At 40.0% G+C, this 21,048-nt stretch overlaps 1 protein-coding gene across 1 annotated transcript in view; it reads left to right on the top strand.

Annotated features, from left to right (window-relative positions):
- LOC124278140 (mucin-5AC-like) overlaps positions 1 to 20,575 on the top strand; it is a gene marked incomplete at its 5' end in the record, with an annotated part of 40,615 nt that extends 20,040 nt beyond the window's left edge. The window contains 14 exons of the mRNA XM_046713878.1: positions 10,049 to 10,177; positions 12,746 to 12,913; positions 13,163 to 13,421; positions 14,279 to 14,325; positions 15,001 to 15,079; positions 15,250 to 15,390; positions 15,747 to 15,790; positions 16,060 to 16,233; positions 16,637 to 16,801; positions 17,141 to 17,287; positions 17,755 to 17,951; positions 18,253 to 18,354; positions 19,513 to 19,838; positions 20,433 to 20,575. Coding sequence (XP_046569834.1) covers positions 10,049 to 10,177; positions 12,746 to 12,913; positions 13,163 to 13,421; positions 14,279 to 14,325; positions 15,001 to 15,079; positions 15,250 to 15,390; positions 15,747 to 15,790; positions 16,060 to 16,233; positions 16,637 to 16,801; positions 17,141 to 17,287; positions 17,755 to 17,951; positions 18,253 to 18,354; positions 19,513 to 19,838; positions 20,433 to 20,439 — 1,985 coding nt within the window. The remainder of the gene's footprint in view (positions 1 to 10,048; positions 10,178 to 12,745; positions 12,914 to 13,162; positions 13,422 to 14,278; positions 14,326 to 15,000; positions 15,080 to 15,249; positions 15,391 to 15,746; positions 15,791 to 16,059; positions 16,234 to 16,636; positions 16,802 to 17,140; positions 17,288 to 17,754; positions 17,952 to 18,252; positions 18,355 to 19,512; positions 19,839 to 20,432) is intronic.
- Between the last annotated feature and the right edge of the window lie 473 nt (positions 20,576 to 21,048).

Raw genomic sequence — 21,048 nt, 5'->3', positions numbered from 1 at the left:
CAACAACAACTACTGGTACAACAACCAGTGGCACAACTACGACTAGTGGTACAACAACCAGTGGCACAACTACAACAACAACCAGTGGTACAACAACTAGTGGTACAAACAACCAGTGGTACAACAACAACCAGTGGTACAACAACCAGTGGCACAACTACAACTAGTGGTACAACAACTAGCGGCACAACTACAACCAGTGGTACAACAACCAGTGGTACAACAACCAGTGGTACAACAACCAGTGGAACAAACAACCAGTGGCACAACTACAACCAGTGGTACAACAACTAGTGGCACAACTACAACTAGCGGAACAACAACAACCAGTGGAACAACAACCAGTGGCACAACTACAACCAGTGGTACAACAACTAGTGGCACAACTACAACTAGTGGAACAACAACCAGTGGTACAACAACCAGCGGAACAACAACCAGTGGCACAACAACAACTAGTGGAACAACAACCAGTGGCACAACAACAACTAGTGGTACAAAAACCAGTGGCACAACTACAACTAGTGGTACAACAACCAGTGGCACAACTACAACTAGCGGAACAACAACCAGTGGTACGACAACCAGCGGAACAACAACCAGTGGCACAACTACAACAAGCGGAACAACAACCAGTGGCACAACTACAACAGTGGTACAACAACTAGTGGCACAACTACAACTAGCGGAACAACAACCAGTGGTACAAGAACAACTAGTGGTACAACAACCAGTGGCACAACTACAACTAGTGGTACAACGACCAGTGGCACAACTACAACTAGTGGTACAACAACTAGTGGCACAACTACAACTAGCGGAACAACAACCAGTGGAACAACAACAACTAGTGGTACAACAACCAGTGGCACAACTACAACTAGTGGTACAACAACCAGTGGCACAACTACAACTAGTGGTACAACAACAACTAGTGGTACAACAACAACTAGTGGTACAACAACCAGTGGCACAACTACAACTAGTGGTACAACAACCAGTGGCACAACAACCAGTGGCACAACTACAATTAGTGGTACAACAACACGTGGTACAACAACTAGTGGCACACCTACCACTAGTGGTACAACAACAAGTGGCATAACTACAACTAGTGGTACAACAACCCGTGGCACAACTACGACTAGTGGCACAACAACCAGTGGAACAACAATCAGTGGTACAACAACCAGTGGCAGAACTACTAGTGGTACAACTACAAGTAGTGGTACAACAACAAGTGGAACAACCACTAGCGGCACAACTACAACTAGTGGTACAACAACCAGTGGCACAACTACGACTAGTGGTAGAACAACCAGTGGCACAACCACCAGAGGCACAACTACAACTAGTGAAACAACAACTAGTGGTACAACCAGTGGCACAACTACAACTAGTGGTACAACAAGCAGTGGTACAACTGCAACTAGTGGTACAACTAACTAGTGGCACAACTACGACTAGTGGCACAACAACCAGTGGCACAACTACAACTAGTGGTACAACAACCAGTGGCACAACTACAACTAGTGGTACAACAACCAGGGGTACAACAACCAGTGGCACAACTACAACTAGCCCGTGGTACAACAACCAGTGGCACAACTACCACTAGTGGTACAACATCTAGTGGAACAACTACGACTAGTGGCACAACAACCAGTGGAACAACAACCAGTGGCACAACCACAACTACTGGTACAACAACCAGTGGCACAACTACGACTACTGGTACAACAACCAGTGGCACAACTACAACTAGTGGTACAACAACTAGTGGTACAACAGCCAGTGGTACAACAACTAGTGGTAAAACAACCAGTGGCACAACTACAACAAGTGGTACAACAACTAGCGGCACAACTACAACCAGTGGTACAACGACCAGTGGCACAACTACGACTAGTGGTACAACAACCAGTGGAACAACAACAACCAGAGGCACAACTACAACCAGTGGTACAACAACTAGTGGCACAACTACAACTAGTGGTACAACAACTAGTGGTACAACAACTAGTGGTACAACAACCAGTGGCACAACTACAACTAGTGGTACAACAACTAGTGGTACAACAACCAGTGGTACAACAACCAGCGGAACAACAACCAGTGGCACAACTACAACCAGTGGTACAACAACTAGTGGCACAACTACAACTAGCCGAACAACAACCAGTGGTACAACAACCAGCGGAACAACAACCAGTGGCACAACAACAACTAGTGGTACAACAACCAGTGGCACAACTACAACTAGTGGTACAACAACTAGTGGCACAACTACAACTAGCGGAACAACAACCAGTGGTACAACAACCAGCGGAACAACAACCAGTGGCACAACTACAACAAGCGGAACAACAACCAGTGGCACAACAACAACTAGTGGTACAACAACCAGTGGCACAACTACAACTAGCGGAACAACCAGTGGTACAACAACCAGCGGAACAACAACCAGTGGCACAACAACAACTAGTGGTACGACAACCAGTGGCACAACTACAACTAGTGGTACAACAACTAGTGGCACAACTACAACTAGCGGAACAACAACCAGTGGTACAACAACCAGCGGAACAACAACCAGTGGCACAACTACAACAAGCGGAAGAACAACCAGTGGCACAACAACAACTAGTGGTACAACAACCAGTGGCACAACTACAACTAGTGGTACAACGACCAGTGGCACAACTACAACTAGTGGTACAACAACCAGTGGAACAACAACAACTAGTGGTACAACAACCAGTGGCACAACTACAACCAGTGGTACAACAACCAGTGGCACAACTACAACTAGTGGTACAACAACAAGTAGTGGTACAACTACAACTAGTGGAACAACAACAAGCGGGACAACATCGTCAGGTACAACAGGTTGTCTGGGTGGTACACGTGATGGATTTTACTTTGGTTGTTACATGATGTATTTTTCAGGTACATTTTTATATCATTTTCCATTTGAATGTCTTTGCCTGCATGGTCGAGATTTTCATCAGCGAAAGAAACGGTTATTTCTTGAAGATATATACGGATTGCTTTGCGGTGTTTGAGAAGCTGTTATGTCTAACTGTAATCTCTCAGTTTTGGTAATGAAGGTGCGCGAGCAAGTCGCTGAATCTTAACAGGACTACAAACACCTGAATGAATGATCTTGTAATACTGGCATAAATGAAAACAGCCTTAAATGATAAACACAAGGTTCGAACATTTATTGCATTAGTGATACTAATACATGTATTTGTTATTAATGAAGGGATTGAAATTATTTCTTTTCATTTGAGAGAAGCCTGGAAACGCGCGTAATAAATATTCCATTAATAAATATATAAATTATACTATACATTTATGTATAAAATATCCGTATGGCATATTTTGTTTGACGTGAGCGAGGAAACCTTTCGCGCGTTTAGTTTTCACAATTTCAAGAGGTATTTTCAACAAGGTTCCACTGGCTTGAAAATGGCGGATGTGTGGTAAATATATCTATTTGTCCTGGTCTATTAAGATGTACTTAATGTGAAATTATTAACATCTTCTATGCTAATTGAACAATGGAGACTTCTAGCTATAGTTTGAAAGTCAATGGCAAACGAAGTAACGCAAACCATTCGTCAATACAGTCATTTAGGTAATTCAATGTCGAATTATTTTTATCTCAAACATGTTCTTGCAAAGAGAGAACGAGACGAGAGGAAAACAAATCAGTGACTCTTGCTGAAACAGACATTTTGAGGAACATTGTCACAACCTACCATAAAGCGATATATTTCCAAAATAGGTACAACAACCAGTGGTACAACTACTACATCGGGAACAACAACCAGTGGAACCACAACCACTAGTGGTACAACAACCAGCGGTACAACAACATCTGGAACAACAAGTGCAACAACAGGTATGAAAGTGAATGCCATAAATTAATCCCGAAACTGTGCTTAAAACTCAAACGGATCAGACTGACAACAAGCAGTGCAACTACAGCTGGACTTGCATGCATTGATTCATAAAAGTATGTGGTTGTTAAAATAAAAGACAAAATGCCGTACATTACGATATAGCCGTACCATGCCAGGTGGCACTACCCATCTGCATTCCCTCTTACAACAAGGTGTAAGTCATGTTTGTGTATTCATTGTCTCTTAATTTATTTACAGGAACCTGCACACGTGAAAGTATCACGGATGCAACTGTGGAAACAGTTGGTGATCGTTTCTTGATCTCTATTATCACTAAGGCGAACGAAATAGTCGGTGATCTGAAGTTTGGTTTGGCATCTGGTACTGCACAGTTGTTTTCAGACCTTCAAAGAACACCGGTAAGTAGTGTGACCATAGCGAGTATGTAAGTCAGACTCAATTAATATTAATTTCTCTTTGAATGGTATTGTCTACAATGAACATGCAATATTTGGCATCTCCATTTTTCTGCTATCAAAATATGTGTATAATTTCGTGTCCAAAGATAAAATCATAAGGTACAGTAGAATGGACACATATATTTTTATTGAATAGTGTTCTAGTGGCAACTCTTCTGTCTCATTCACGTTACTTATGGCATATTTAATCTTGCTTTCAGGAAGGGGGACTAAATCAGGTAAGCTTTATGCCAATGCCATTGGCAGGCAACCCACAGCAAATGTTTAAGTTACAGTAATCACAAATTATGAGGAAGCTTTGTCATTGATTCATCTGCACCTACGTTCAGTGCAGTTACTTTCAGAAATGTAAGTTTATGTAAAGATAGATTCCTTCGAGAGTCAGGTTAATGCGTACCTAGTGTCCTAGGGTGTAATAAAAGTTACTTTCTCAGTCAAGCAACTAAAGAAAAGTGTTGACGAAATGGTAATATTGTGATGCAGTGCCTTGTCGCGGTAGCGAAATAGCAAATCCCACGAACTAATCGATTTGACTATGTTACTATACGATATGGTTCAAAGCAATATCTGTCACATTGAAAGTGTTCATTACTGCATATAACGTAAGACTAAAAGATGCATCATGTTACATTCCTTTTCCTTTAAGGATGTCAACGGAAAGAACATTTTTGAAGTGACAGAGGAAATGCGCAATGGATTTTCTGTGCTTGCTGCTGTATTTGTAGCAGGCAGCTTCAATATTACCGACACAGGTAAACTTTTTATCGATGCAAAGTGTATATGATATTGCTCGGTGTGGGGATAAATGTAAAAATTTAGTGATTGAGGTTACATTACATATATCGCAATTGATATACAAAATCCGACGGATACCAAATAAACCAAGCAAATTAAAAAATATACTGATTGTGTTATATTTTAATATGAATATAAATCCTAGGCTACTATTTAATCATGTTCACATTTTCATTCCTTGCAGACACTGGTGCATCTGTAGACATCAGTGAGGAGTTCCTAAACATTAACCTGGTTTTAGTCACTGTGACTAATCCCAGGCCACACAAAAGGTTGACAATTCAATCTAAAGAGTCCTTGATCAATCTAAGGATTGTAGTATCGCTTGGTACATTCAGTGTGAGTACTGGCCAATGTTTGTCTATAGCTAACTTTTTTTATTAAGGCCATTTGAACATTTCCATAGTAGTAAATATTGCCGTACATACAGCTGATGTTTTGCTTGTTTGAGCAATCTTCTCCAGCTTGTTGAACGCCATTCGCAGAACTAAATAGTACAGTAGTCCAACTTCGCTAACCGCTCTTCATGTGAAAACACATCTCTTCTTGCCCTTAAAGCTTTCTTATGTGTTTTTATAGGTTTCAAGTCCCATAGCACTCAACAAAGCAATACCAGTTCTCGTTGCGCTTATCCAGTCTAGCATGACAAAGAGTATGCTTGAGGATAACATGAATGACTATGGTGGCATTAGTTATTGTGGAGAAGAAACCACAGGTACGTTTGTCGTTTTATGAAGTGAATAAGAGTGTGTAGTTTAGTTTTACGCCGCACTCAGAAATATCCCAGCTATATGGTGGCGGTCTGTAAATAATCGAGTCTGGCCCAGACAATCCATTGATCAACAGCATGAGCATCGATCTGCGCAATTGAGGTTTTATGAAAGATTCTCTCAATGGCATATTTAATTTTGAGGAACAGCTTAGACGATAAGGATTTGGTTGTAATAGTCCTTATAGGTCTTGACAAGAACAGTTGTTTGTAACAATATGCCAGTTATATGCCAATTAATCTGCCGGGGGACCTTTAATCACTTATAAAGATCGAAGTCAGATTGTCGGGGGATGCGAAAATAAAACATGTTGTGGTTGACTGTGATTTCTACAAACTAAACGTCAGGAAAGCTGCAAAAAGTGTTCATGTGGTTTGCCATTTTATCATTTCTATTCTCCAATCTGTGTTTGTTGTGGCTTACAAATGACTTCATGTCCGAAGGTTTGTGGGAGATATGGTCAAAGTGGGTTGTACGTCTCTGACTTTTGGGGGGACAGTAGGTAATGGTACTAGATGTAAGGTTTGGAACTATGACAATTTCTGAGTACAGTGTCACAACCAACAATACACATAATATGAAATATAACTGATTTACAATCTAGGCACAACAACGAGTGGTACAACTACGACATCAGGAACAACAACCAGTGGAACCACCACTACAAGTGGTACAACAACAACCAGTGGTACAACTACAACATCGGGAACAACAACCAGTGGCACCACCACTACTAGTGGTACAACAACAACCAGTGGTACAACTACTACATCGGGAACAACAACCAGTGGAACCACAACCACTAGTGGTACAACAACCAGCGGTACAACAACATCTGGAACAACAAGTGCAACAACAGGTATGAAAGTGAATGCCATAAATTAATCCCGAAACTGTGCTTAAAACTCAAACGGATCAGACTGACAACAAGCAGTGCAACTACAGCTGGACTTGCATGCATTGATTCATAAAAGTATGTGGTTGTTAAAATAAAAGACAAAATGCCGTACATTACGATATAGCCGTACCATGCCAGGTGGCACTACCCATCTGCATTCCCTCTTACAACAAGGTGTAAGTCATGTTTGTGTATTCATTGTCTCTTAATTTATTTACAGGAACCTGCACACGTGAAAGTATCACGGATGCAACTGTGGAAACAGTTGGTGATCGTTTCTTGATCTCTATTATCACTAAGGAGAACGAAATAGTCGGTGATCTGAAGTTTGGTTTGGCATCTGGTACTGCACAGTTGTTTTCAGACCTTCAAAGAACACCGGTAAGTAGTGTGACCATAGCGAGTATGTAAGTCAGACTCAATTAATATTAATTTCTCTTTGAATGGTATTGTCTACAATGAACATGCAATATTTGGCATCTCCATTTTTCTGCTATCAAAATATGTGTATAATTTCGTGTCCAAAGATAAAATCATAAGGTACAGTAGAATGGACACATATATTTTTATTGAATAGTGTTCTAGTGGCAACTCTTCTGTCTCATTCACGTTACTTATGGCATATTTAATCTTGCTTTCAGGAAGGGGGGACTAAATCAGGTAAGCTTTATGCCAATGCCATTGGCAGGCAATCCACAGCAAATGTTTAAGTTACAGTAATCACAAATTATGAGGAAGCTTTGTCATTGATTCATCTGCACCTACGTTCAGTGCAGTTACTTTCAGAAATGTAAGTTTATGTAAAGATAGATTCCTTCGAGAGTCAGGTTAATGCGTACCTAGTGTCCTAGGGTGTAATAAAAGTTACTTTCTCAGTCAAGCAACTAAAGAAAAGTGTTGACGAAATGGTAATATTGTGATGCAGTGCCTTGTCGCGGTAGCGAAATAGCAAATCCCACGAACTAATCGATTTGACTATGTTACTATACGATATGGTTCAAAGCAATATCTGTCACATTGAAAGTGTTCATTACTGCATATAACGTAAGACTAAAAGATGCATCATGTTACATTCCTTTTCCTTTAAGGATGTCAACGGAAAGAACATTTTTGAAGTGACAGAGGAAATGCGCAATGGATTTTCTGTGCTTGCTGCTGTATTTGTAGCAGGCAGCTTCAATATTACCGACACAGGTAAACTTTTTATCGATGCAAAGTGTATATGATATTGCTCGGTGTGGGGATAAATGTAAAAATTTAGTGATTGAGGTTACATTACATATATTGCAATTGATATACAAAATCCGACGGATACCAAATAAACCAAGCAAATTAAAAAATATACTGATTGTGTTATATTTTAATATGAATATAAATCCTAGGCTACTATTTAATCATGTTCACATTTTCATTCCTTGCAGACACTGGTGCATCTGTAGACATCAGTGAGGAGTTCCTAAACAGAAACCTGGTTTTAGTCACTGTGACTAATCCCAGGCCACACAAAAGGTTGACAATTCAATCTAAAGAGTCCTTGATCAATCTAAGGATTGTAGTATCGCTTGGTACATTCAGTGTGAGTACTGGCCAATGTTTGTCTATAGCTAACTTTTTTTTATTAAGGCCATTTGAACATTTCCATAGTAGTAAATATTGCCGTACATACAGCTGATGTTTTGCTTGTTTGAGCAATCTTCTCCAGCTTGTTGAACGCCATTCGCAGAACTAAATAGTACAGTAGTCCAACTTCGCTAACCGCTCTTCATGTGAAAACACATCTCTTCTTGCCCTTAAAGCTTTCTTATGTGTTTTTTATAGGTTTCAAGTCCCATAGCACTCAACAAAGCAATACCAGTTCTCGTTGCGCTTATCCAGTCTAGCATGACAAAGAGTATGCTTGAGGATAACATGAATGACTATGGTGGCATTAGTTATTGTGGAGAAGAAACCACAGGTACGTTTGTCGTTTTATGAAGTGAATAAGAGTGTGTAGTTTAGTTTTACGCCGCACTCAGAAATATCCCAGCTATATGGTGGCGGTCTGTAAATAATCGAGTCTGGCCCAGACAATCCATTGATCAACAGCATGAGCATCGATCTGCGCAATTGAGGTTTTATGAAAGATTCTCTAAATGGCATATTAAATTTTGAGGAACAGCTTAGACGATAAGGATTTGGTTGTAATAGTCCTTATAGGTCTTGACAAGAACAGTTGTTTGTAACAATATGCCAGTTTTACGCCAAGTAATCTGCCGGGGGAACTTTAATGACTGATTAAGATTATAATGAAAGGAATGAGACCACTCATTTCGTAATACCTGTACATCTTTATACGGAATCCGACAGAAAGTATCTGTCTGATAATATTGTGTTTGTTGTACGTGTTGTTAGCTGTATCAGATTTTAATGTATTAATTGCCAAAATTAACACCAGGAAATTTGCAAAAGCGAGTTGTTTTGTTTGCCATCTTACCATTACCTCTTTGTACCTGTATTTGTTGTTGCTGAGAACATAGTTTGTTTGTCTTAGACATGGTCAGAAAGTAATGAACGTAATATTTTGTGTGGCTTTGCATATACATTCACATGGTATGCTACGATTGCGGAGCCATTGTATGACCTTCATTCCATTCGCGAAGCATATTTGTGTTCACATTGCTTCACATTGCTACAGAAAGATTTGTATTTCATTTTCATGTCTAACCATTTCAATATTTTCTCATTATACAGCAACAACAAGGTCGAAAACCAGATGCCTGGGACATTTTAATAAAATTGGAATCAAACAACATAACACATAGAAATAAAGAGTTACAATATCAAAACTTGTGTTATTTCATGAATGATGCTTACTGATGTGTTAAATCACATACTGAATCGAGTGTTACTTTTCATACAGATCGATGTATTAAGTATTACGATTTATCAGGTGCCTTTTCATTTGCATATGAATTCTATGGTTTGTTTCTTTACCATGGTTTTCCTTATTATCTTCGTTTGCGAAATCTCCTGGAGAAATACCAGTGGGTAATTGCAATTTTTATCTGCCTTATTATAGGTTTTGAATACGTTTAACACTTGTAATCATGATGTTGAACTGGTTATTCATTTGTCAGCTGGTCTCGGCGCTTTGTGGCTGAAATAACACCATTGCAACGTTAAATTTTAACTCGCTCACTAACTCACTTGTTGTAGGAACTACTACCAGTGGCACAACAACAAGTGGAACAACAACCAGTGGCACAACAACAAGTGGAACAACAACCAGTGGAACAACAACCAGCGGAACAACAACCAGCGGAACAACAACCAGTGCCACCACGGGTAAGTAATGCCTAAATGTAATATACTTACTGAAATCAAAAAAGGTTCATGTAGATATGGTAGCCATATCTCCGAAAATAATTGACGCGCGACTTGCTACTACTTGAATCTCAAAATCCACAACACGATTGTGCAAACATGTAACATTCAGGTACTAATCCAACCGTTGGCACTACCACATTTGGTACAACAACCACTTGTACTACCACATCTGGTACAACAACCAGTGGTACTACTACATCTGGAACAACAACCAGTAGTACTAACACATCTGGTACAACAACCAGCGGTACTACTACATCTGGTACAACAACCAGTGGTACTACTACATCTGGTACAACAACCAGCGGTACCAACACATCTGGTACAACGACCAGTGGCACTACAAATCTGGTACAACAGCCAGTGGTACTACCACATCTGGAACAACAACCAGTAGTACTAACACATCTGGTACAACAACCAGCGGTACTACTACATCTGGTACAACAACCAGTGGTACTACTACATCTGGTACAACAACCAGCGGTACCAACACATCTGGTACAACGACCAGTGGCACTACAAATCTGGTACAACAGCCAGTGGTACTACAACATCTGATACAACAACCAGTGGTACCAACACATCTGGTACAACAACAACCAGTGGTACTACTACATCTGGTACAACAACCAGTGGTACTAACACATCTGGTACAACAACCAATGGTACTTACACATCTGGTACAACAACCAGTGGTACTAACACATCTGGTACAACAACAACCAGTGGTACTACCATATCTGGTACAACAACCAGTGGTACTACCACATCTGGTACAACAACCAGTGGAACTACAACATCTGGTACAACAACCAGTGGTACAAACACATCTGGTACAACAACCAGTGGTACTAACACATCTGGTACAACAACAACCAGTGGTACTACCACATCTGGTACAACAACCAGTGGTACTAACACATCTGGTACAACAACCAGTGGTTCTACTAGATCTGGTACAACAACCAGTGGTACTAACACATCTGGTACAACAACCAGTGGTACTACCACATCTGGTACAACAACCATTAGTACTAACACATCTGGTGCAACAACCAGTGGTACTAACACATCTGGTACAACAACCAGTGGTACTAACACATCTGGTACAACAAGAACCAGTGGTACTACTACATCTGGTACAACAACCAGTGGTACTAACACATCTGGTACAACAACCAGTGGTACTTACACATCTGGTACAACAACCAGTGGTACTAACACATCTGGCAGAACAACCAGTGGTACTAACACATCTGGTACAACAACAACCAGTGGTACTACTACATCTCATACAACCAGTGGTACTACTACATCTGATACAACAACCATTGGTACTAACACATCTGGTACAACAACAACCAGTGGTACTACTACATCTGGTACAACAACAACCAGTGGTACTACCACATCTGGTACAACAACAACCAGTGGTACTAACATATCTGGTACAACAACCAGTGGTACTACCACATCTGGTACAACAACAACCAGTGGTACTAACATATCTGGTACAACAACCAGTGGTACTAACACATCTGGTACAACAACCACTGGTTCTACTACATCTGGTACAACAACCAGTGGTACTAACACATCTGGTACAACAACCAGTGGTATTACAACTTGTGGTACAACAACCAGTGGTACTAACACATCTAGTACAACAACAACCAGTGGTACTACCATATCTGGTACGACAACCAGTGGTTCTACTACATCTGGTACAACAACCCGTGGTTCTACTACATCTGGTACAACAACCAGTGGTTCTCCTACATCTGGTACAACAACAAGTAGTACTAGTACATATAGTACAACAACACTTCAGGTACTAGAACAACCAGTGGAACTATTACATCTGGTACAACAACCAGTGATATAACTACATCTGGTACAAGAAAAACCTACTAAATCTGGTACAACAGATAGAGGAACTACCACTTCAGATAGAATAACAACCAGTGGTACTACGACATCTGGTACAACATAAACAAGTGGAAGTAACGAAGTACATGTAAACCATTACACGCATTGTCGATCTTACTACGGAAAGGTCACAGCAACATGTCGCTTAATATATGGACCATACTGATCATGCTCGATGCTTGTATAGGATCAAATGTAAAATCTCAATAGAATTGATACGCATCAGCTCTGTTACTGTAGGCTGAAAGGATTTATTTGCATCTCAGGTCAGAACATAATTAAAATTTACAGAATTATGAATAATCATATATTCTAAATTGCAATGTCTTGTACTACACTGTATTCTTTCTGAAAATCAGTGATTGAGTTTAGGTTTGCTCGAGTTTAGCAATATCACATCGGGGGACACCGAAAATGGGCTTTACATAGTGTACCCATGTGGAGAATCGAACTCGCGTGACGAGCGAACGCTTAACTGCTAGGCTACCGTATGGCACCGTCTATTATCAAAGAACAAATACAATTATAAAGAAGATATTTCTTTCAAATATTTCCCTCCTCGACGTGAATATCTGTCACTAAATGTTATTTCAGGGCCGCCAACATGCTGGGAACCATGGGGAGAGTGGTCCGCCTGCGATACTGGATGTAAATCTGTTACGGTTTCAAGGACCAGAAATAGAAACTGTTCTGATGACACCAGATGTACCTGCACAGAGAGTAAAGTGCAGGAGTTGGCATGTGAATCGGACTGTTCTACACGTAAGTTAGACTATCATTTGTATGCCTTTTGGAGGCCTCATGTTAGTTGGCACGACCTAGGTTCTCACACTAGACAAGAGTATACCTTATAGAAGCTACAAGTTAGTTGGTACAAGCTAGTTTTTTCACACCAGACAATAGTATACATTTAAGATGCTACAAGTTAGTTGATACAAGCTAGTTTTTTTACACGTGAACTAATTCTCTTTGACATAAAGGAACATTCACTATTTATTTTCGTTTGTGTAGCTGTCTGTGGTGAAAACATGAAAATCAGCACTAACTGCAATGAGACGTGCGAGACCTGTTATGGAATGCGATTTTCCGCTGCCTGCTTGAGTTCAGGGGACTGTGTCATTGGTGAAACATGTGTCTGCGAGGAGGGCTACAAGATGGAGGACGGCAAATGCATACCTAAAGAAGAGTGCGGATGTTACGACAGTGAGGGGAAAAAATACAACGAAAATGAAGTTTACCCATCACCATCCGGAAGCCCATGTGAAGAATGGTATTTGAAGTCTTTTCATATATTTCTATTAAATATAAATTTTATATTCTTGTTATAATACATAATACTGATAACTAAACTATCAACTTATAATTTGTATCAAAGCAAGCCTACTTTGTATACTTTGCTGTAAGTCTATGAGTGAGTGAGTGAGCTTAGTTTTACGCCGCACTCAGCAATATTCCAGCTATATGGCGGTGGTCTGTAAATAATCGAGTCTGGACCAGACAATCCAATGATCAACAAAAGGATCATCGATAGGAACCGATGACATGTGTCAACCAAGTCAGCGAGCCTGACCACACGATCCCGTTTGTCGCCTCTTACGACAAGCATGGGTTACTGAAGGCCAATATTCTAACCTGGACCTTCACGAGTAAGTGAGTCTATAGAGAGTGAGTTTCCTCCACATCAACACTTAACAAATGACGTTTTTTATTCCACCTGTCCACATGAGCTTCAGTGATGATAAGTTGTCTATTGTCTTTCTGTGCAATAACTGAAACCGTGTAACTGAATGGAAGAATGAAAGAATGTTTGAACACGAATGTCATTCAGGAGATCATATCGTATTCTGGTATAATCTTCTGCTCTGGATGGGAATAAAATACACAATTCTTTTACAATATTCTTCTTGAAATTTCAAATGTAGTGAAACATAGTGCTGTGGAATATGAAAATGGTATCTTTTAGCAGCTAATGCTAATGGTAGTAGAGTTATTCCTCATCGGTCGGGTGAGGAGATAATTTAAACCTGTACACAATATTCTGATAGTGTAACTTCTCTATTATCAAGACAGAAACATGTAATCCTTTGATGGATGTATCTTCATGCTATACCAATCGCTTTTTTTCAGCAAATGTAACAATGAGAAGAAATTTGTCTGTGGACCTAAGGCTGCATGTAAGTATTTACATTGTTTTGGTTATGACTGACTTGACAGTATACATGACTGGGGTTTATATCACATAGCCGAACAACTACTGGCATGTCAAAACACTGACTACGACTGGTACCTAACAAAGTTAAAAGTAAAGCAGTAGAATATTTCGTGATGTTTTATGATGTGGCGAACATAATATAGCAAGCTGATGTTTACTGTTATCAATTTGTGTTTATTATCTGTATTTTTACTGAATATATACAACCCTTTATTACATTAAAGACAGTATGCATTCAGATAATGACAAGAATCCCTGAGCAGCAGAAAAACGAGGAGACGCTCAGTCAGCTCAATCACCTTGTTGATTGTACAGGGCCTTTAACTGTCCTGCTTTGTTATAATGTCAGCCTGGATAAAATTTTCTCCTGGACAAACGGTGGCATTATAACCAGGGTATGTGTATGTCACGAGACTTATTGTGTGATGGGTCATGGGCGGATCCAGGAATTTTGAAGGGGGGTGGGGTGGGGTGGGATCAGGGGACTCGAACCCCTTGAACCCCCTATTGGCTCCGCCAACGCAAAAAAATCTTCAATGTGGTCTTAAGTCATTTTCAAAAGGGGGTGTCGAACCCCTTGGAAACCCCCCACCCCCCACCCTCTTGATCTCTATTATTAACTATGTTTTTTTCCCAGGCTGCGACTGGGCTGAATGGACATCGTGGGATGATTGCAATCCATCATGCGGAGTGAATGCAACAAAATCGAGGACAAGGTTAGTGTGGCCTGCTGATCACTTTTCCTCTCTAGGATATGTTTGATGTTTGGAATTTGAATATAGACATGATCCCATGTTTAACATACACAATGATACTTAAGAAACACGGTATGCACTGTATACATACATGTGTTACAATCTATAACCAAATATGTTTGTTTCTACAGGGTGTCACAGAGCGCAGTTACGTGCGATAAGCAGAACCCAGAGACAGAGACCGCCGATTGCGTTGTACCACTATGTCCCTGTGATTATCAGGGTGACATCATCAAAAGCGGCACTACTGTCGATGAGGAGTGTTTCACTGTGTACGTATAAACAAACGTTGTTGAAATGAACATCGCCAATAAAGGCGCATTTTCAAATAATTTTTAAAATCAGTGTCTGTACAAAAGAAGGCAGTTGTTGTCTTCTCAGTCTGAATTAATGCTTGGCGACTATCACGATGACCATGTCATTAAACCTCTCAGCTAGTATAAGCATTGTAACCGGCTTGGCTGATGGCGCTGTCAGCAGGAACAGCACAAACACGCAAGCTGGATAAGGACTCATGCTCTTGCATAAAAACATACATATGTTCTCACACATACATCGCAGAACACCTACTAAATTCTGCATGTTATCTTTAGCTTTTGTCTAATGAAGCCCACTCCATGTGTTTCAGGAAATGCGAAGACGGAAACGCCACCAAGGTTCCCAAATCACCAAGTACGTTATGCTAAAGAGTTAACAACGATTAGAACCTAAAGTCGATTGATCTTTATTGTCCTAATTTACTTCCAATGAAATGGCTAGTATATAAGGATAAATATCGACTTTCAATAGTCAAATCTTATTCATTTATATTTTTGAAAGTGTGTATTAAGCATTGCATGTCCGACTATTTTCCTTCCCTAACGTTACCTGTCCACTCTCTAGCAAACATAACAATGGCTCGGCATTGCTGATCTGGCTGTAATATCCGTTTACTCTTGCAGTTGATGGTACGTATAAGGAGTGGGCCGAATGGTCAACCATCACTTGTAATGGAAAGATGTGCAGGGACAGGAACATGACAAGACAAAGAGAGTGCGATGGCCCTAAATGCGACGGCAAGGAATGTGAAAACGGCCCCAGAGAAGTGGAGACAGAACCTTGTGGAACTGCCGAATGTAAGTTCGCAATCTTCAGTTGCCAGATTTGTTCAGACTCGTTTCTCTGAGGGTCTTAAGTATGTCAGGCCCATGACTAGTGTACCATGCAGTAATATGAATGTGCATCATAAAATTACTTTCATTTTAGCGTTCTGGTGCAAATATACAGGAAAAAAAAGTTAAACTGATTATAATGCACGACATACTCACCTCTCTTTCGTGAACTCAGCTAGGCTCGTGACGTCTTCAGTGAAGTTGAGAAATACATATCGGAAAGCCTAATTTTTCACAAGTCCTTTGCTAACGTTTAATTTCCAACCTAAATATAATGTGCGAGGTTCACTGATGCTGCTCTGAATTAGTGGTATTCACATTCAGGTGAATGATTTGATGAATAGAATATCATTCTTTTCTCTCACAGGCTGCGATCCTGTATGGACTGCTTGGACATCTTGCAGTAAGGACTGCATCAAGGATGGTGAAGCTTCAGGTATCAGGACAAGGAACTTCACAATCGCAAATCCCGACGACAAGAGCTGTCAAATTACTGAGCAGACCCAAGAACCTTGCGGAGAACCCTGCTATTGTAAGCTTCTGATCTACATAACAATAATTGTAGAAGTAAAGGTTTTCTCAAACGGCTAGCTATGTACCGTTTTCTACGTCTGCTAACAATGTAACGTTTACTCCACCTGCTAACATTCTCATGTTTACTCAGACACAGTGTAACGTTTACTCCACCTGCTAACATTCTCATGTTTACTCAGACACAACATTACGTTTACTCCACCTGCTAACATTCTCATGTTACTCAAACAATGTAACAATTACTCAGGGGGCTAAGTGTAACATTTAGTGGTGACGGCATCAAATAATGAGTACATATGCTTGAACGGTAAACACATATCATATTTTCTCGAAAAAGGCAACAAGTATATATGGAGCGAATGGACAACATGTGAAGGCACATGTGGACTTCAGAATGTCACAAGAACACGTGATACACAAAATGATGTGAGGTGCGAACACTTGGATAAATTGGAGACCCGTGATTGCTACGAGGAACCATGCAGTGAGTACATTCAGTCTCTCTCCTTTTATGAGCGATGTTGTTTGTTTTTATCATTGACCGTTTCATGAGATAAATTATGACAATTACCAACAAATATAAACACATTAATGTTCCCGTCATAGCCTGTGATTATTTCCAAGATAGTTAAAGCACAGACTAAGTGTATACACGTAGAAGAACATTATTTTTTCCTACGAAAAATATAAGTATTTTGTCCACTATGTTTTACTACATAGTTTCCATATAACTTGCTACTTGCTACTGTTGTATTATGGCAACAGGCTAGCTAAATAACGACCAGACACTTGACCAGACAATACAGTGATTGACACCAATATGCAGGAACCAAGTCTGGCCAACCGATCCCATTAGTCCCGATTCACTACAAGTTTGGGTTTCTGGAGATCAAACCTAACCGGGAACTTAAACCGAACGCCAAAATCTATGACAAAGTTTCCTTTTTTCAGTATGCGACAAAGCCAACGAAGAGTATAGTAACTACACCTACTGCCAAATGACTTGTGAAGACAGGAGCCCGAGGGACAACTGCGAGTCCCCTCCAAAACCTGGTTGTATGTGCACCAACAACACCATGAGGCGTGGTGCAGATTGCGTCACGATCGAGGAATGTCTAGACTGTGTGTATAATGGCAAAATTTATAAGGTGAGTTACCAGTTCAACGTCACTACTAATATTGTCTAGTCAGTGGACGAATGAGGCAGTAATGTCATAGTTATCCACCATTCGTGATGACAAGATGGCACTTGTCTCTTCTGAACCTTGTTAATGAAACATAGTTACAAAGAAATTATTGTCGCTGAATGTAATTGTTTGGAAATATGATCAATCGTACAGTCAATTATAAGTGTTTTAGATGATGTGATGTCTGTAAAGATACACTACTGCTGGACGTTTTACAAGACGTCGTCCCAAGAGTAACTTAAATGCTATTCAATTCTTCTAGAACGGAGAAAGCATCACAGATCCAGCCGATAACTGTACCAAGTTCATCTGTGAAGAAGGCGAGCCAATGCCTACTGATAACTGTGTAAAGTCATGCAATTCCGTAAGTTACGTTTTCTTGTGGTTATTCGGAAGGAGTATCCCTTTGGAGGGACACGTCATTTCCATGCTATCAGAGGTCACACATTGATCCTTGTGGACCCCTCTGCCATCCCCAACACACGTTCTCATTATCCTCAATTACCTGTGCGTAAAAAGGAAAGATGTAATGGCACGTAAATATGCAAATATGCGACACAAATATGTAAATCAAAACAATCTTAACTGTAAACCACTTTTTTTCCTTAAGAATAGAATATGATATTACCTATTTAAAAATATTTAGTGAACATTAACATGATTAATACACAGAACAAATAGGTTAATATGACAAGTTTAAGTAATTGTGCGCTCAGTCTTCACTTCGATATCGCCAGAAACATTCACGATCCCTAACTGTATATCATAACAAGTACCTGCATGTAACCAGCCAATTCTCGACATGATGTAAGAACAATCCCATTTAGGGTGAGAGAATAAAGCAAGTGGAGACTAAGTCATAACAGAGACAACTATCTGACAGGAAGGATTTGAATAGATATGCCTTAATCAGACAACAAGTTACACTGAATATATGGCAACAAGCTATCCATGCTCCCGGCAGAATTAAAGATTTATCAACAATAGCAAACTCGGTGTCAGCCAAATCAAATCTGGTGAATGTGAGTGTGGAAGAGTAGCAACTGACATTGTCCAACACACCCTTATGTTGTGCTCTATTTGAAAGAAATGAACTGTTTGAAAGTTTATGTGGTGTCATTTATGTGAACACCTTGGCCTGATGACGATGTCATTATGTCTTTTATGCTTGGAGGGGTACCCGACTGTTTTTCGGATGTTCCATTTGAAACGTGGAGAGATTGTATGTTCCTTATTAGCACGCTATTTTAAGAAATTGTATCATCTTTTGTATCCTCATTTCATTGTATAGATATCACGTACACACGTCTTGCTGCCGTTTAAATCAAATCTGTGTTCATGTTTAATGTTATCCAATAACCTGTAATCTTCAATCATGGAGAAAATAAAAAACAATCCATTTATCATAATATGCACCTGTATGTAACCAACCAATTCTCGAAATAATGTAAGAACAATCCCATTTAGGATCCCAACGAAAATGATAAATGAGGTGAAAATGTACACAAACTATTCATTCCAGGACACCGAAGATATGATTCTTGCTCCCGAAGGTTCTTGCTGCAAGTATGAATGCAGAAAGAAGACATGTCAACCCTCTCCTGAAAAGGTCACGATTGGCGTTCAGGGCTGTGTCGACAGCTTTGAGGTAGAGCAGTACTCCTGCAAAGGTGACTGCGGTCCTAGTACTGTCACCTTCGACGTGACTAATAATAACGCCATGGTGAAGGAGTGCAGATGTTGCATCCCTGTCGAGACGTCACTCAAGAACTACACCGTCACCTGCACTGACTCTTCTTCCCGTACCATCAGCATCAGGGAAATCACCAGCTGCTCTTGTAACATGTGGTACGTATAACAAGCTGCACACTTTAAATGTTTGGATTTCACGTCCCTGTCAACAGTATTTTCAAAACAGGTAGAATTCCAACGAAACAGGATAATACTCATGGTGAAATGAGGATTTGAACCAATATCTAGCATTTTGACACATTGACTGATGTAATCTCCCGTATTAGTACACATATTAGTACTTTGTCTCCATGTAATTAAACTTTTCACCGACCAGTGACCTTACTCGGTCATAGTGGTAGTTTCTTTACTTGAACACATTTCCATCTGTAAGGCTATCGTCTCAATGTGTCGCTGGTGGATTTTCTTAGTACAATCAAACGAACGTTTAAGTCTATCTACCCAAGTGCTATCAGATTCTGGTCTTTGCCTGCAATATGGTAATTGTGGTACTGAAGTCTCATACACTGAAATATAACCAAAGTGGTCCTGCTTTACTTCTTCAGAGGTTTGGATCCAGCATAATGTATATTATCTCTTATGCCGTCTCTATTTATGAGTATTCGCTTGTCTGACTATGTACATTGTATTGTTATAATGATGTAATTTGTCGTATTGAAGGTCTTGTGACTGTTTTTATTTCTTTTTCAGCATGTAAAGCAGAGGTAACCAGTCTAGGAATATGTTGAAACAAAGACTGCAGTGCTCGCTATACAGCGCCAGCATTATTAATTTATCTATGTATTTTTGAATTGTAATTTGAAAAGTGAATAAAATATGCATAATTATATAAACTGAAATGTCTGTTTTGTATTATGCAGTTATTCCCCATCAGGGTAGCCTTGAATACTTGTACACCGCCATATAGCTGGAATACTGCTGAGTGTGACAAGAAACAAACATTACAGGAGCGTGTTGTCTACGTTACTCATTGGGGCAGCCTAGTGGTTAAATCGTTCACTTGTCACGCTGATGAACTGGGTTCGATTTTGCAAATGGGTACAATGTGTGAACCCCATTTCTTGTGTCCCCGCCGTGATATTGCTAAAAGCTGCGGAAAAAAGCTAAATCACTCACTCTCACCCATTCATCTGCGAGATAGACTCGAAGCACCATTAACAAATTGCTTTTCTGTTCGCCTAGCCAATCAAACGGACACAATTTGAAGGTTTGACAAAGTGCTGCGTCTGTTGCTGTATATTTATACAGGAGGCGACCAGCAGATCATGTACTTATTTTTGGTTTTCAGTACATCAATATTGCAGAG

This window comes from Haliotis rubra, unplaced genomic scaffold, assembly GCF_003918875.1.
Source record: "Haliotis rubra isolate DU_JTF1 unplaced genomic scaffold, ASM391887v1 Scf232, whole genome shotgun sequence".
Classification (NCBI taxonomy): domain Eukaryota; kingdom Metazoa; phylum Mollusca; class Gastropoda; order Lepetellida; family Haliotidae; genus Haliotis; species Haliotis rubra.
The sequence above is the reverse complement of the archived record's forward strand: the minus strand, read 5'-3'. Positions and strand labels throughout refer to the sequence as shown.